We start from the raw sequence: 18,310 nt of genomic DNA, 5'->3' as shown, positions 1-18,310 counted from the left end.
AATTTCTTCCCATTTTCCTTACCCCACCTTCAAAACACAGATGATAAATTCAGGACCAGTATTGTTGCCTTTAAGGTGAACATCTTAGAAAGCCGAAATAGATGTCAACAACATTGCAACTTTTCAGAACAGTTTTATATCTTTTAGATAAATTTTTAGCCCCTGTGACAAAATGTTTTAAAATATTGATATCCCTGGGGCCCTCCCTGGTGATCCCGTGACATTGTCTCCCAGCGCAGGGGGCCCAGCGTCAGTCGATCCCTGGTCAGGGAGCTGGATCTCACATGCAGTGAAGAGTGTGCATGCGGCAATCAAAAGAGAAAAAGATCCTCCGTGCCACAGATAAAGCTCAGCGTAGCCAACTAAATAAGTAAATGACAAAATTTTTAATTATTGAAAATAAAAGGAAAATATTGATATCTTTGATAGATTTCTGAGAGAAATCTAGTACCAAATCAGGGCATGTCATGTGAATAGGGAAGGCGGTCAAGCTTGATTACACAGTTTGTAGCTGTTCCTTTTGTAAGACCGTTTTAAAATTTTTATTCTGCAACTCCCCAAAATGATTTTAGATAGCTCCATTTTGTGGCTGTATCATAAAATTACTCTCAATATTATAATAGTACCTAGGAATCTTTGGTGCAGTGACAGCATTGTTGCCAGAATGATAGGCGTTTCCAGAATGACTCGTTTTTAAACAGGCGTGATTCATTTGTATGTGCATGTACATATTTGTTAAGCACTTAGATTATTTTTAAAGTTGTCCCAGTGCAGTTACTGGCATAGAATGGCAAATGAACCCCCATTATTTAAACTGAATAAAATGAAATTGATATTCATGAGTATGCTATATTTTTTCCCTTAGAATGATATATATAATTTATAATACAGTTTATTTAAGTGAAACTTTGTTGGAAATAGAAACACGGTTATTCTAAATGCTCAGACTCAACATTCATTCACTATCCATTACTTAAAATGTACAGCAACATTATTGCTATAGTAGAGTCTTTGTTCTGTCATGCCTTTGTTGTAAGGAGATATTACTGTCTTGAAATAGTGGAACCTGAAGAAACAGACAAGAATATAAGAAGTATCTTTTAGAGTCAAAAAAATGTTTAGTAAAGCTTTGTCCTGTTTGTATTTTGTTTCAAGATCTTAAAGTTTTGACTTACTCTGTTTAGGACTCATTGATAACAAGCATCTAAATGGAGAGGGTAGATTCATTTGGATTTGAATTTCAAATTGTTTGGTTCTAAATATTTTGTTTTTAAATAAAATTTTGATTGAAAATTATAAGTTTTATATTTAAATGGACAGTTTTAATTAATTACTGGTTAGAAATGAATGACATACAAGTATCTGAGATAAGTGACTTCTGAAGTGCTTTATATTTTTAGTCCATTACATTTAATAAATAGTCCCTTAAATCTATTTAGTCCAATAGATTTTTCTTATGTTTAATTCCAGTCTTCTATATTTAAATCTATGAAAAACTTTACCAGAGCAGTACAACAGTTAAAAGGTAGAAACACTGCACTCAGAAAGTTAGTATTCCTGTCAGATGGGAAACAGAAGCTAGAGCCACGAGAAGCCTAGGTCAGTGCCTTTGTTCTAGGATTTATTTGATTTTAAAAAGTCTTATTTTTTTAATGAATTATATTATTTCTATAATTAGAATTCTCTTTTATTGGGATTCTGTTGTACTGAAACAAGCTTACCTTTTTTTTCTTTAGCTATTTTATTGAGGTACAATTTATAAAGTATATCAATGTAACTGGACACTTTGAGTTTTGACAGCTGTAATGTATTCCCACCAAAATATGTCTTTGTAGTTAGTGTCCCCACTGTACCCTGGCCTGCTTTTCTCATGAACTATAGCTTTGTCTTTTTTAAAAAGTCAGTTTTCTTGAGGTAGCTTATATACAATGCATATACTTAATCCTTTCATTAATAGTTTCCCTGGCACCAAAATGCTTACTTTGTAATTTCTACCTCATTACTAAAATACTGCTTTGCTTTGAAATAGGGAGTGGTGTAGGGTGATACAAGTCTTGGAGAAGAGCTTTGATTCCATCTAGTCATAATTTTATGGAGTGCAGGAGAAGAAGGTGACAGAGGATGAGATGGTTGAATGCCATCATCAACTCAATGGACATGAATTTACGCAAACTCTGGGAGATAGCGAAGGACAGGGTAGCCTGGCGTGCTGCAGTCCATGGGGTCACAAAGAGTTGGACACGACTGAGTAGCTGAACAACATAAGTGTATGTGTAATTTGTTAGTAAATTCATAGTTAAGAACATACTGCAGTACCTTTTATAGCTAGAATGTTTTATGAACAATTGTTATTAAAGTATGACAACTTTATTTTGAATCTTTAACAACCAGTATGTGCTGGAAGCTTGGACTTTGGGAAGCATACGCTAGGTATGATGCTAAAAATAATTAGGTGGTATTTTACTTCTTAAGTTTATGACTAGGATTAAAATTATGCACAGTACTTCTGAAATCTACAGTAGAAAGTAATCAGAGACTTTAAATACTTGAACAGGTTTTAGGTACTTGAAACTTATTTTTTCCAAATGTTCAATTCCTTTGTCTATATTTTTGAAAAGTGAAAATTAGTAGCTCAGCCGTGTCCAACTCTCTGCGAGCCCATGGACTGTATGTAGCCCGCCAGGCTCCTCTGTCCAGGGAATTCTCCAGGCAAAAGAGTACTGAAGTGTGTTGCTATTTTCTTCTCCAGGGGATCTTCCTGACCCAGGGATCGAACTCAGGTCTCCTGCATTGCAGGCAGATTCTTTATGATTTGAGCCACAAGGGAAGTACTGCATTTTCCTAGGGAGGATGAGATACAAAATTGATACTCTTAAGCAGGGGTCTCCAACCTTTTTGGCACCAGGGGCCTGCCGGGAGCCAGCGTGAGGAATTCCACCCGTGACAAGGTCATGCGGCAGAGCTCTGATGGCAAGGCTAATCAGACCTCAGGTTTTCCCCCTGGAATTTCCTGAGCATCCACCCCCCAAAAAATAAGAATCTGCCTGCTTTTCCACTCTTCTGACATTCTCTGGAAAAAGTCAATTCAGGGCTTTAGTCTTCTGCATTTGAAAGGGTGTTTCAATCCAAAAACCGCTCTGATGGCTTTCTAGCCTGCCTGCAGGACAGGCTGCGCCTGTGATTGTTTGAGGCCTCCTGACCGCAGGAGGCACAGGAAGCTTAAAACACCCTAGGAATGTAGGGGCTTCCGAGGAGTCAAAATCATTAGAATAGGACTGATTAAAAGTTTCATTTGTTGAGCCAATACTTGCTGCCAAATTTTTGTATTCTTTATTTTTAGATATAGTTGGTATATAGAAAAACAAGTAGTAGACCTGGTATTAGCAACATTAGATCTTTGAGTTAAGTACCTTCTTTGTTATAACCCACTGCACCTTTGTTCTATAGAGATGTAACTTTAGTGCTTTAAGGAGATGCAGATTAAAGAAAAACACTTCAGGGGAAACGAGATCAACATTCATTAAGGAAGAGAGCCAAAAAAGTGTTAGCAAGCCTCCTGGCCAGAAGATAATATAAGTCACCTGAGACCTTTTGTAGACAAAAAAGATATACAGAAAGGTTCAGGACTGCTGCCCCTGCGTGACTCTGTATCTTCCATTATGTATATACCCATTAGGGTATATAAACACCTTTTAAATAATAAAGTTGGAGGGGGTTTTTGCACAAGCCTGGCCTCCCCGTGTCCTTTCTTTCTCTTGCTCCCTCCCTCTCCTTTTCAGGCTGAGCCCTTGGAACGTGGAGGCTCACTGTGTCTACTTGTCCTGGCTTCTGAGATCCGTTAGAGAGAGAGCCCAAGGCAGGGCACTCTCCGATTTTCAAATAGCGCCAGTGGCCTAATGTAGACGGTGCAAGCTCCTTGTCTGGAACTTTATTGGTTTTCCACGTAACCCAAGTTAATCAGCCTCTTCTCTCCACTTAATTTTCCTACTACAGTATTTCTTCCTAATCTAATCTTATATTAATAAATAAATAAGTTTTTCTCACGCCAACGCCGTCCCCACTTCGAATTCCCTGGATCCACCAGGGCTGGACCCCGGCAGGGGCCTGTTTGATTGAAGGTAGTTTTTCCACAGATGGGATCAGGGGATGCTTTCAGGATGATTCAACTGTAGCAGTGGGGTGCAGCTGTAAATACAGATGAGGTTTCACCCACTTACCCGCCACTCACCTCCTGCTCTGCAGCCTAGTTCTAACAGGCCGTGATACTGGTACCAGTCTGTGGCCCCCATGGGTTGGGGACCCCTAAAGAGTAGTAGTTCTTCAAAATTAGATCACAGTGCTGAGTCTAAAAAAGCCTTCTATCGTGTGATGACAAAATAGGTTGGGAAAATGGGGGATTTTCTTTGTGTCTTGAACTGTTAAGGTCACTCCAAAAATGGAAAAAATGTCAGCTGTCTTACAGAAGGTCGAAGTCCAGTGGTCCAGGAGTAGTAATGACGTATAACTATTAAAACTGAGTATCGGATGCCATAATCATAATAGGTTAAGAATGGTTGAGAATACAGAGTCAAACTACCTGAAATAATAGGAAAGGCTTCATTGAGACAGAGAGATTTGAGCTATGTCAGGATAAGTAATTTGTCTGTAAAGAAACAGTACTCAAAGTTTCCTTTTTTTCTTTTGGTCCTTGTTCTACCAAAATTTTTTACCATGGTAAAATATGAATGACCATCTATCATTTTAGCTTTTTAACTGTACAATTCTGTGAGATTAAACTTACCTACATTGTTATTCAACCATCATCACGTCTTATCTTATCTAGCTTCATCTTATCCAGCTCTGTACCTAGTAGATGCTGACACCTCATTCTCCCATCTTCCTAGCTCCTGATAACCACGACTCCACTTTCTGTTTCTATGAACTTACCTACTATAGCTAGCTAGCTTTCCTATTATAAACGGTTAGCCCACTAGCCCAGCATGTAGCTGGTATTCAGTACATTTCTAAATTAATGGCAGTTAGCAATTGAAACACATTGCTTATGCCAGTGGGTTGCCTATATTTCTTGAGTGAACTCTTATTTCTAATTATTGTTCCAGTAACCTTATTTTTTAATTTTTTACAATAATCTTATTAGTTTATATGGAAATTTTTGTTTTCTCAAGTATTTTTTTCCAGTTTTATAATTGATCATGTAACATTATATTAGTTTAAAGTTTACGGCATAGAGATTTGATATTTGTATATATTGTGAAATGCTTACTACAATAAGTTTACTTAATATTCATCACCTGACATGGTTAAAAAGTTTTTTCTTGTGATGATTAAGTATTTTTTATTTAATTTTTTCACGTAGTTTACTTTCCTTTTTAGACTGAATCTGGATATGGATCTGAATCCAGCTTGCGTCGACATGGCTCAATGGTGTCATTGGTATCCGGAGCAAGTGGCTATTCTGCGACATCCACCTCCTCGTTCAAGGTTTGTAATTACGAATGCTTTAAGTTAAGGCAGCATAAATTGAGTTTAGTACTAAATGTTGTGAGCAGAACTTATTTAATAGTTTTTTGAAAAAAAATCTTTCATAATTTTTCATCACAATGTTAATTTGAAAATATTAAATATTAGCAAGTTATCAGGCTTATTTCTATCATTTCCTTCAGGCTTATCACTGTCAAACAATTAATTAGTTTCCAGTCTTTCCCTGGAAATACTACATTGAACTTGACAACTCTTCCTACCCCAAGCCCTCAGTAGTAAGATATAGACCTTAAATTAAAAGATGATGAAATCCCATGGGACTAAGTAAATTTTAATTTTGTTAACTTGGATTCCATCCCATTTTCTCTGTTGCAGAAGGGCCACAGTTTACGTGAGAAACTGGCTGAAATGGAAACCTTTAGAGATATACTGTGTAGACAAGTTGATACTCTACAGAAGTTCTTTGATGCCTGTGCTGATGCTGTCTCCAAGGATGAATTTCAAAGGGATAAAGGTTAATTAGGCTATTACCACTATTTTTACTTGGAGAATGAATGGATTTAAAGCCTCTTGATCTTAAAGGGTAATGTCTTTAAGTGATGAAGGTAATTATAGTTACTTGTGCTACACATCGCTAATGTCACAGATTTCAGTGTCCACATAACTTGTGTACTTTAATAGCACCTCAATTAGTACCAGATATCATTGAAGATTTTAAAATGATTTTTGAACTCTCTATCTTATTAAAAAATGTAATATCATCTTGATAATATGGAGCATTTCACATGATTATGTCTAATAAATTAGACCCTATGACAAGTCATAAGAGACAAGCATATGTGTGTTAAATCCTCCACATCGGGAACCAGTCAGTCTTTTTTCCCCTCCCTCTTCTTCTTCCTCTCCCTCTTTCCTCTCTTTCTCTCCCTCTGTCTTCCTTCCTTTCCTCTGCCCTTTTTCTCATAGAGGAAGTCTGGGTAATGGAATAGAATAATCATGGAATGACATGTACATATATAAGTAATTTCTAGGGTGGTTTTTTCCTTTAAGAGTTACGAGAGAGAGCGATGATATTTAGTTAACCTGTAATATGAATTCTAAAGATACTTTTCGCTTGTTACTGCTGAATATTACTGGTGGAGTATCTGTTCTTCAGTTTTTCTCTTAATCTGCCATATAGGCAAAAATGAACTACTCATAACAGTATTACTAAATAGTGCTAAGTTCATTGCCAGTATGACTAGGTTGCCTGACATGGTTGTTTTTTTGTACTATTAAATGTGTTACGTCGGTTTATATTCTTTCTGTTAACTTGCCTGCAAGATGGCCGAGTAGAAGAGCATGAGCTCATCCCTTCTCACATATTCTTTTCCTATTCTCTGTTCTTTTTTCCCTTTCTCTACCTTCTTTTGGGTTGAATATTTTTTATAACTCTATTTTTTTATCTCCTTTGTTGACTTTTTGTTAAATTTGTTATGACAGTGGCTACTTCAGGGTTTATAGTATACACATTTAAGTTATTACAGTCTACCTTCGAGTAATATACCACTTTTTTTATTGTGTAAAAACCTAGAATAATGTATTTCCATCTCTCCCCACTACTAAGGCAAAGCTGCTCAGCATTCTCTAGCCAGTTCCCTATGTATTGTCCCAGGTCTGTGTTGTAGGGACAGACCCTTTCCCTGCTCCACATAGACTTTGGGTCCTTTTCCCTGGAATCCTTTCAGATGGTTCTTTCTATGACCTCTGTAGTTCCTCAGCTTATATGTGCTATCAATACTCTACACAAGACTCTCAGTGGGATCTTCTGCCCCTCTCCAGAGTTCTGTCTCTGTACAGTACAGCTCTCTTCTCCCAAGTACTCAGCCTTCTGAACTCTGGTGATCTTTGTCTATCTGGATTTTCAGCTCCATTTTCTCACCTCAGAGAGTACCAGGCTCCTCCTGAGTTCCTCCTTACTCCGCAGCTTGGAAACCCTCACCGTGATAGACTGGACCAGTCACAGGGCTCACATCATTTGTTCCCCAATCCTTAGGGATCACTCCTTTGTTGCCTGATAGCCAGTGTCTTGAAGACCATTGTTTCATATATTTTGTCTAATTTTTTAATTTCATGCTAGAGGGTAAATTCTCTCCTTGTTGTTCCATCTTTGTCTAAAGCAGAAGCCCGTATTCCTCTTAAAATACTTAATTTTATCTAAAGTAGACTTGAAATTCTTTATATTTGATATACTTTAAGTTTTTGGCTCTTTAATATTTAACATTTATTTCTCTAAAAAATAAAGACGGTTGAACGTTTATTTCTCATTAATTAAAAAAAAGTATACTTATTTTTCTGTCAAATTAGATCTAACATATCAGCTTTCATTTGCTTGCAGACAGCAAGCAAACTGTCCTTTAAACTAAAACAAGGTAGATACAGATTTGAATTCTTCTTAATTTTTAAATGGTCCGTGTCTCCATGTCAATAAAACATAGCATTTTAAGGATGAAAGTGATGGTGGAAGGAGCGGAAATTGGCGTGCATTCACAACCAAGTTGTGTAGAAGATTTGAAAAATAACCTTAAACACTATTCGTGTTTGACTATATAGCAACAGTGATGTGTGTGTGCTCTGTCATGTCTGACTCTTGGTGATTCCATGGACTGTGGCTGCCAGGCTCCTCTGTCCATGGGATTTCCTAGGCAGGACTGTTGGAGTGGGTTGCCATTTCCTTCTCCAGGGGATCTTCCTGACCCAGGGGTCAAACCCACATCTCTTGTATCTCCTGCATTGCCGGTGAATTCTGTACCACTAGCACCACACAAAGGCAGTGGCACCCCACTCCATTACTCTTGCCTGGAGAATCCCATGGACGGAGGAGCCTGGTGGGCTGCAGTCCATGGGGTCACCAAGAGTCAGACACAGCTGAGCGACTTCACTTTCCCTTTTCACTTGCCTGCATTGGAGAAGGAAATGGCAACCCACTCCAGTATTCTTGCCTGGAGAATCCCAGGGATGGAGGAGCCTGGTGGGCTGCTGTCTATGGGGTCACACAGAGTCGGCCACGACTGAAACGACTTAGCAGCGCCACCTGGAAAGTGCAACAGTGACAGACTAATATATTAGTTTGCTAAGGCTGTTGTCACCAAAGTACTCCATCACCTGGGCTTAAACAGCAGAAGTTTATTTCTCCGCAGTCTGGAAGCTAAAAATGTGAGATCACGGTTTTGGCAAGTTTGATTTCTTCTGAAACCATGAGGGTCATGAGGGAAGGATCTGTTCTAGACTTCTTTCCTTGCCTTGTGGATGAGCATCTGCTCCGCATGTCTTCACGTTATCTTCCTTCGTAAGTGTCCATGTCCAAACTTCCTTTTCCTACAAGGACACTGGTCATCTTGACATATTGACTGGGCCCATCGTCATGACCTCATTTTAACTTGATTACCTCTGTGAAGACCATGTCTCCAAATACAGTCGTAGTTTGGAGTATAGGAAGGTTAGGACGTCAATATATGAATTTAGTTGTGGCGCAGTTCAGCCATAACAACTAATTTCCCTATAAATGGCTATTTTGCAAAATTTTATTTTTAAGAGTACGTGCTGGGTAAAGCTGAAATAACATGGAATAAGAACACTAAGCGCCATAGTTTCTTGCCTCAACTACACATCAGAATTGCCAACCTGAGGATCTCTGTAGGTGTAGCAATACTTTCACTAAATTACCAAGACTAAATTATCTGTGACTTTAAGTAATTTTTAGAGTCACACACTTCTTTCATTGTGTGTCACTGAAATGATAATAGCAAGCTCTCATTTTAAGTGTTCAGTGTTTTTATTTAAAACATTTTATTACAATTGCTAGTAAGACTGAATGCCCGCCGCCCCCCCTTACCCCACCGCCCACCCTCCACTCCCACCCCCGGCCACACACACACTCTTCAGTAAGATTTAATTAACCATTTAGGTCCAGATAGATGGCTCTGGAGAAGGCAGTGGCAACCCACTCCAGTACTCTTGCGTGGAAAATCCCATGGGCAGAGGAGCCTGGTGGGCTGCAGTCCATGGGATCGCGAAGAGTTGGAGACGACTGAGCAACTTCACTTTCACTTTTCACTTTCATGCATTGGAGAAGGAAATATCCAGTGTTCTTGACTTGAGAACCCCATAAAAGAGGAGTTTGGTGGCTACAGTCCATAGGATTGCAGAGTCAGACAGGACTGAAGCAACTTAACGCACACACAAAAACAAGACATATATTCATATTGAAAATAAAGGTTCTGATCTTATTTTTCTGTTCATTATCAGTTTGATGGCTTGAAATAAATTACTTATCAATTTCTTCACATCTCTTTCCTCTGTAACGTGGATGTTGTTACACAAGCACATGATTGTGAGATTTAAATTAGAATATGTATGTTAGCACTGTGTTTAGTAGCAAAAAATCAATAATAGCTGCTGTTATTAATATGGTTAATTTGGATAATTGCAGGGATAATGAAAGCAGGAATGTATAAGATCCAAAGATGGAATTTAGCATAATAGATAATGAGTTGGTGAGGGAGAGACTGGTCTGATAGGGATGGGAGATTTGTATTAGGACAGTGTTTCAAACCATGTCATCCCTTAAAGGTGCTTCAGTATGGACTAGGAGTCCTCGGTTGGGAAGGGAGGGGGGAAGTCCACTTTTTTACCCAGAGGAGCTTTTGTTTTCATCACTTTTATATGTTGATTATTTGCTTTAAAAAAAACAGGTTGAAAATTTCTGCTTGATAGTACTAGGCTACTCAGTGGTTAGGGAGATGAAAGCAAATCTTTAGTAACCCAAGGTAGATGCTGAAGATATGAAAGAAGCGCAAAAATTTCGGTATTGAAGACCAGTTAATCATAGTAGTATTGAGCCAAGGTCAGGATCTTGTCTGAGGACGACTAATGACTTAAAGTTAGAGCAGCTTTGTGCTAGTTAATTTCTTAAAGACAAAGTGAAGTCGCTCAGTCGTGTCCGACTCTTTGCAACCCCATGGACTGTAGCCTACCAGGCTTCTCCGTCCATGGGATTTTCCAAGCAAGAGTACTGAAGTGGCTTGCCATTTCCTTCTCCAGGGGTTCTTCCCGACCCAGGAATTGAAACCAGGTCTGCATTGCAGGCAGACGCTTTAACCTCTGAGCCACCAGAGAACCCCGTTTCATAGAATTGACCTTATTTGCAAATTATTGATGAGAAGAATCTGGAAATTTGATTAGTCTTGAAACTAAAGTATTTGCAGAAGCTACAATATGGATATTGAAGTCTGGAGGAATAATGACGGGCATGGAAAAGAAAAATGTCAGTTGGATATTTATAGCAGTTAGCTGCTGATAAAATAGTAGGTGTTAGTGTTAATAGATAATGGCAGCTTGTGGTTTGAAAATTATCATAAATAAGTACAAATTTTTCAGGTAATAAAAAAATGAAATAGCCCACTGATTAGAAAATGGTAATACTGAATAAAGCTATTTTCCATTTAGTTAGGGAGGGAATAAAGAAATAGGAATAGGCTTTGCTTCCATTAGAGAGAGAGTTAAAATAGATGAAATGTTCCTTGTAGACCCAAATTGCTCCTGAAGTAAGGAGATAGACAAGAAGTAGGACATTAGTTTAATGTGCAGATGTCTCTTGTAGAAAGGGAGTTCAGCAAAAGATAATATTAAGTTGGTACAAACGTAATTGTGATTTCAGACCATGAATTTTAAATCATTGCCAGGTCGTGTCCGACTCTTTGCAGCCCCATGGACTGTAGCATGACTGGACTCAAACACATCTTTATTAATCAAAATAAGAATCATTACAATTAACACATTTTGCCAATGAGAAATAAATTTGTTTATTCCTGCAGCATAAAAATCCATGCTTCAGGATTCAGTGAACTCTTGGAAAGCATTTTCTGTGTCTTGTTAGTTGTGGAAGTATTTTCCCTGCAAAAAGTTGTCTAGATGCTTGAAGAAGTGATAGTCAGTTGGTGAGAGCTCAGGTAAATATGGTGGTTGAGGCACAACTTTGTAGCTCAATTTGTTCAACTTTGGAAGTGTGGGCTGTGCATGGTACAGTCGGGCATTGTCGTGGAGAAGAATTGGGCCCTTTCTGTTGACCAGTGCCAGCTGCCAGCATTGCCATTTTCAGTGCATCTGATCAATTTGTTGAGCACACTTCTCAGATACAGTGGTTTTGCCAGGATTCGGAAAGCTGTAGTGGATCAGACCAGCTACAGACCACCGAGCAGTGACCATGGCCTTTTCTTGGTGTATGTTTGGCTTTGGGAAGTGCTTTGGAGCTGCTTCTTGGTCCAGCACTGAGCTGGTCGTCATCGCTTGTCCTGTACGATGCACTGTTCATCACATGTCACAGTCTGATCAGGAAATAGTTTGTTGCTGCTGCCTAGATTAAGAGAAGACAACACTAAAATGATGATTTTTTTTTATTTCCAGTCAGCTCATGAGGCACCACTTATCAAGCTTTTTCACCTTTCTAATTTGCTTCAAATGCTGAATGACCGTAGAATGGTTGATGCTGATTCTTCAGCAGCTTCTCCTGTAGTTGTAAGAGGATCATTTTCGATGATGGCTGTCACTTGTCGTTGTCAGCTTCGATGGCTGGCCACTAGGCTACTCATCCTCAAGGCTCTTGTTTCCTTGGCAAAACTTCTTGAACCCCCATTACACTGTACGTTTGTTAGCAGTTCCTGGGCCAGATTCATTGTTGATGTTGTGAGCTGTCTCCACTGCTTTACGAACCATTTTGAACTCAGATGACAAAATTGCTCAAATTTGCCTTTTGTCTAGTATCATTTCCATAGTTTAAAATAAATATAAAGTAAACAAGTAATAAATCATTAGCAAAAAAAAAAAGCAAGAAATGTGCATTAAAATGATATATAACCTGACCACATTTATTTAGAATGTATTCCAATATCAAATGGCAAATTTCAATAATGCAAAAGCTGTGGTTACTTTTGCTCCAACCTAATAAATTGAAGAAGCCATTCAAAAATATAGAGTAAGGTTGGTGGCTGAGGTTTAGAAATTGATGTTAAGAAGCAGAATACATAGTGCAGAGGATTCGTAGGTTAGGCAGTGTAAAAAGAGAGTATTGTATAGAAGAAAGAGGTATGTTGAAGAACACAGGGAATTCTGTATTTCCTGGAATTGGGTAAGTTAAAAGGAATATCCAGGCACAGACATACTGGGATGAATTAAAATCAGTATCAGAACTGTAAGTCATTATATTTTCCCTGCGTATCCTGGAGGCAAGATAAAGTATCTTCTTTACGTATTGATACCTTTACCATCCTCTTCAGTCTTTGTAGGTCTCTGGCAGAATTAGAAAATCTCCCTAAGGTAAGGAGAAAGAGATAGGAAGACTTAAAGGAAAGAATAATTTATATCTCAGTACTATCCCTTACAAAAAAAATGAGAGTGGATATGGTTTTTATAGTAATGTACTTAAAGACATTTCACAGCATACTTATTGGACATCCGTTGATGAGCACTGAAAATACAAAGATGAATAAGATCGTGTAGTCATGGTATCCAGAGGATATTTAATCAGTTGGACATAAGAATAAACTGGTTAATTTCTGTGTGCTTTCATCCTGATGTTCTTAAATATATTTTATTTAGTGGTAGAAGATGATGAAGATGACTTTCCTACGACACGTTCTGATGGAGACTTCTTGCATAATACCAATGGCAATAAAGAAAAGGGTAAGTAGTAAAGTTTTCCCCCTCAAGGTATTTGGGAAAAATAAAAGTCTTTTTTAAGTTGGAACATGAAAGTTTCTTCTAGGAAAAGACGTGGAGGTAAATACAGTCTGACGTTAAATAATGCGACAGCTCATCTGACAGATATTTAATTCTAAGTTTTAGACATTGGCCAGTTATTTCAGTAGTGTTTGGTAGAATCAGTGTCTAGTACTGGAAAAGTATTTCTCTTTCCATTTGATAAACTGGTGTTGCAATGTATTTAATCAGTGTTACTAAAGGAAAATTATTGAAATAGCTGCTTTCATAGCACAGTTGTTCATAAACTCAGGAACAAGGTGGTTTATTTCATATATCAGTTAATAACGAGTTACTTTCTGGATGGAACTGCTAGTTGTTCATTAGAAATCTGTGTTTTTAACAACACAGATGAACATGGAGGGCATTATGCTAAGAAATAAACTGAAGACAAATAACACATGGTATCCCATATATGTGGTATCTGTTGGGAGAAGTTAGGTTGTAACAGAAACCTGTGATTCATAGTCAATGTTTTCTAAGAAAAAGCTGACATGGATTTTTAAAACTTTTTTTAAGTTGCAAATAAGCCTTTGTGAGAAAAATAAGTTAATCTAATTATGCTTATTTTTGCTGAAGTTATGAAAGAATATGAAGTAAAATCTGTGGCCGTGGCATATTTTCAAATTGTTTTTCAGTTGCTAAGTCTTGTCTGACTCTTTGCGACCCTATATATTGCAACATGTCAGGCTTCCTTGTCCTTCATTATCTTCTGGAGTTTGCTCAGATTCACGTCCATTGAGTCAGGGATCCTATCTAACCATTTCGTCCTCTTGCCCTCATCTCCTTTTGCCTTCAATCTTTCCCAGCATCAGCTCTTTTCCAGTGAGTCAGCTCTTTGCATCAGGTGGACAAAGTATTGGAGCTTCAGCTTCAGTATCAGTCCTTCCAGTGAATATTCTAGGATTGACTAGTTTGATCTCCTTTCAGTCCAAAGGACTCTAGAGTCTTCTCTAGCACCATAGTTCAAAAACATCAATTCTGTGCTCAGCCTTCTTTATGGTCTAACTCGCACATCCATACATGATGACTATTGGAAAAACCAAAGCTTTGACTATATGGACCTTTGTCAGTAAAATAACATCTCTGCTTTTTAATATGCTGTCTAGGTTTGTCTTTGCTTTTCTTCCAAGAGGCAGGTATCTTTTAATTTCCAAGAAAATAAAGTCTGTCACTGTCTTCATTGTTTCCCCATCTATTGGCCATGAAGTGATGGGACAAAGATGCCATGATCTTTGTTTTCTGAATGTTGAGTTTTAAGCCAGCTTTTTCACTCTCCTCCTTCACTTTCATCAAAAGGCTCTTTAGTTCCTCTTCGCTTTCTGCCATAAGGGTGGTGTCATCTGCAGTCTGAGGTTATTGATATTCCTCCCGGCGATCTTGATTTCAGCTTGTGCTTCATCCAGCCTGGCATTTTGCATGATGTACTCTGCATGTAAGTTAAATAAGCAGGGTGACAGTATATAGCCTTAATGTACTCTTTACCCAATTTGAAACCAGTCCATTGTTCCATGTCCAGTCCTAAGTGTTGCTTCTGGACCTGCATAAAGATTTCTCAGGAGACAGGTAAGGTGGTCTGGTATTCCCATCTCTTGAAGAATTTTCTATACTTTGTTGTGATCCATACAGTCAGAGGCTTTAGAGTAGTCAATGAAGCAAAAGTAAATGTTCTTCTGGAATTCAAGGAAAGATATATAGAACAGTAGAATAGAATTGAGAGTCCAGAAGTAAACCTTATTTCATATAAAATAAATATGATCTTTTATAAGAGATGAATACAAGAAAAAATAGGTTTTTAAACAGCTATATTGAGGAATAATTAACATACCATACACTGTATATATATTTACAGTGTACAGTTTGGTCAGTTTTAGTATTATCATGATGCTATCGCCTCTGTCAAGACTGTCCAAAAATTCCCTGCCTCCGTCCCTTTTGTCTTCCCTTTTTCTCTACTTCTCAACCAACCACAACCCTTCTTTCGCTGTAGATTAGTCTCCATGTTCTAGAATCTAATGAATTCGATTTTTCTTGCCTGATCTCTTTCTTAGTTTGAAATTTCCCATTGTTATGCATATCATTATTCAGTGTCTTTTCACGGCTGAGTGGTATTCCCTTGTGCAAATAACATGACGGGTTTCTTCAGTTCATTTGTCTATTGGTAGAAATTTGGATTGTTTACAGTTTGGAGCTATTATAAATAATGTTCCTGTGAACATTCAAACACATTTTTTTATGGATATATATTTTATTTCTTTGAAGAGATGGAATGGTTGAATCATATGGTAGGTATATATTTAACTTTTTAAAAACCTTCCAAACTACTTTTCACCAGTCATATTTGAGAGCTCAAGTTCCTCCATATCCCCACTGACTCTTGATGTGGTCAGTCTTTTAAAATTTTAGTCTTCTAATAGGTGTATAATGGTATCTCACTGTAGTTTTAATTTGCATTTTCCTAGTAACTATAAGTGTTGAGCATCGTTTTATCTGCTTATTTGCTGTTCGTATTTCTTCTTTGGTGAAATGTGTATTCAGATCTTTTGTTCAATTTTCAAGTAGATTATATTTTCCTATTGAGATTACCGTGTATTATATTTATATATTAATATACTGAGATATCTATATTAATATTAATATATGAATATGTATATAAATATATGGATAGATAGATAAAGGATATGTCCTTTATCATATGTATTCTGTGCAAAGATTTTTTTTCCAGTTTGTGGCTTGTTTCATTATTATTTAAAAAAATTTTTTTATGGATATTATATATATTTGAGGTGAGACTTCCCAGGTAGCTCATTGGTAAAGAATCCACCTGCCAAGCAGGAGGTGTAAGTTCAGTCCCTAGGTCAGGAAGATCCCCTGGAAAAGGAAATGGCAACCCACTTTAGTATTCTGGCCTGGGAAATGCCATGGACAGTGGAGCCTGGTGGGCTGCAGTCCTTGGGATCGAAGCGAGTCGGACACAACTGAGCAACTAAACAACAGCAACATATTTAAGGTGTTCAATATAGTGATTTGGTGTATATGATTATGGTGAAATGATTACTGCAGTCAAGTTCGTTAGCATATTTTCTCCGTTACCATTATTTTGTTATTAACTATAGATTAGCTCTCTAGACTTACTTATCCCACAACTGAAACTCTCATTCTTTTAACAGTGCCTTCAAGAGTAGAAATTCTTAAGTTGGATGAAGTTTAGTTTGTCAGTTTATTTTTGGATTGTGGCTTTGCTGTCATATCTGCATTATGAGTTTTTAAAGTTGGAAGTATTATTTCATTTATAAGAGTTCTATTGAAATGGTTTCTTATAACTATAAGTGCTGTGGGACTTCCCTGACTGTCCAGTGATTAAGACTCCACGCTCCCAATGCAGGAGGTTATGGGTTCGAATCCTTGTCAGGGAACTAAGGTTGCACATACGGCACATGGTGGCCCAAAAATAAATGAATAAAGCTTAACGATATTATGCTGTCTGTTTGCATCTGATGAGGTTTTTTTTTAAGATTGTTCATTTAATTCAAAGACTAACTTTAAATTAAAATTATAATATAGGAACATAACCATTTTTATGTATGCATTGGTCCCAGAATTATATTCAGACATTTACTTAAGTTTATTACGTTACCTTATTCATTTCAGCAGTTTCTCCTCAGATTTTTCTTTTAAATTCAGGGTTTCTCAAAATATAAGATAGTTCTTGCTATAATTAGGTCTCACTCTAGGCTATCTGTTATTATTAAATTATTACTTCTCTTACCACGTATTCACTGGGTACAGCATAGCAAATAGAGTTCAGGAAACAGAATTCAGAGAAAAGGACTTGAGAGTACTTATGTTGTCCCAAGCTTCTTTGCTTGTAGAGATGGATGGAAATTTTTAAGTGTTGGCCAACAGGAAGGCAACTCCATTTTGAAAGTTCTGCTCTGAAAAAAAAAGAAAAAGAAAAAGAAAGTTCTGCTCTAAAAAATATCTAATTTTAAGTTGTAGTGAGGAATGATTTCTTTGTTATAAAGATTTATAGTGACTGATTTTTTTTCCAGTATTTCCACATGTAACACCAAAAGGAATTAATGGTATAGACTTTAAAGGTGAGGCGATAACTTTTAAAGCAACTACTGCCGGAATCCTTGCTACACTTTCTCATTGTATTGAGCTAATGGTAAAACGTGAGGACAGCTGGCAAAAGAGAATGGACAAGGTAAGATTTTCTTTTTACTTTTTAAAAAATAATCAGATTTTGTTTATATACCAATCAAACATTTAAACCTAACTAACTTCTTAGGGAAAGATTGTTTGGATTGTTAGAAGTAGGTGCTACTAATCCTCTAAAACTTTAGAACATCTTAAATTCATTTTTCTAATGAGATTCACTGGTAATGTATTTGGTTATTGTATGATACGCATTCTTCATTGGATTTTAACATAAAAGTTTTTCTAATGATAATAGTAATGCTTTGAAATAGAAGTATGAACCATTTAACATTTCCTAGCTTTATTGTCTAACTCATGAAAGTATGCCTAAGTTATATGAACTACTTGGTGTGTATAAAAAATACCAGTTTATAAAGTTAAATCTCAGCTTGCTGCATTCATGGCCGTGTATGTTTGCCAGCATCACTGGTGTCACTCAGCACACATTTTGTTGTTCATTGAACATTTGCTTTATGGTCACCTTTCCTACCTGTGTTTAAACTGCACCACTGATAATAATGTTATACTATGAATCTTGAGTTATAAGTGTGAGGTAGAATTTGGCTCAGTGAATTTGTTTGGTAGGAAAACTTTGGTTTATAATTTAACATCATAAGAACGCTAGAACCAAAGCATATCTTAGAGAACTTAGTTCTAGGGTAGTGCCATCATTTCATAGAAGCAGCTGAGGCCCAGAGGCTTGTCTAGAGGTATTAGGTAGCAGAATTAGAAGAATTTTACTCCTCTATATTTCATCTCTGGATATTAGGGCAGGTGTCAGTCAGAATCCTATCACCCATTAGTGAGTCATATTGCTTGCAGTATTTGGAGG

The 18,310-nt window shown here is 37.2% G+C and overlaps 1 protein-coding gene across 2 annotated transcripts in view; it reads left to right on the top strand.

Moving 5' to 3' along the window:
• The window catches only part of CERT1 (ceramide transporter 1), a 138,755-nt gene that overhangs the window by 61,258 nt on the left and 59,187 nt on the right, over nucleotides 1-18,310 (top strand). For both annotated transcript variants that reach the window (XM_015096789.4, XM_015096790.3), the window contains 4 exons: nucleotides 5,374-5,481; nucleotides 5,857-5,995; nucleotides 13,117-13,200; nucleotides 17,328-17,485. In XM_015096789.4, coding sequence (XP_014952275.2) covers nucleotides 5,374-5,481; nucleotides 5,857-5,995; nucleotides 13,117-13,200; nucleotides 17,328-17,485 — 489 coding nt within the window. The remainder of the gene's footprint in view (nucleotides 1-5,373; nucleotides 5,482-5,856; nucleotides 5,996-13,116; nucleotides 13,201-17,327; nucleotides 17,486-18,310) is intronic.

Source organism: Ovis aries, chromosome 7, assembly GCF_016772045.2.
Source record: "Ovis aries strain OAR_USU_Benz2616 breed Rambouillet chromosome 7, ARS-UI_Ramb_v3.0, whole genome shotgun sequence".
Classification (NCBI taxonomy): domain Eukaryota; kingdom Metazoa; phylum Chordata; class Mammalia; order Artiodactyla; family Bovidae; genus Ovis; species Ovis aries.
This window is presented reverse-complemented; position numbering and strand designations above follow the sequence as displayed.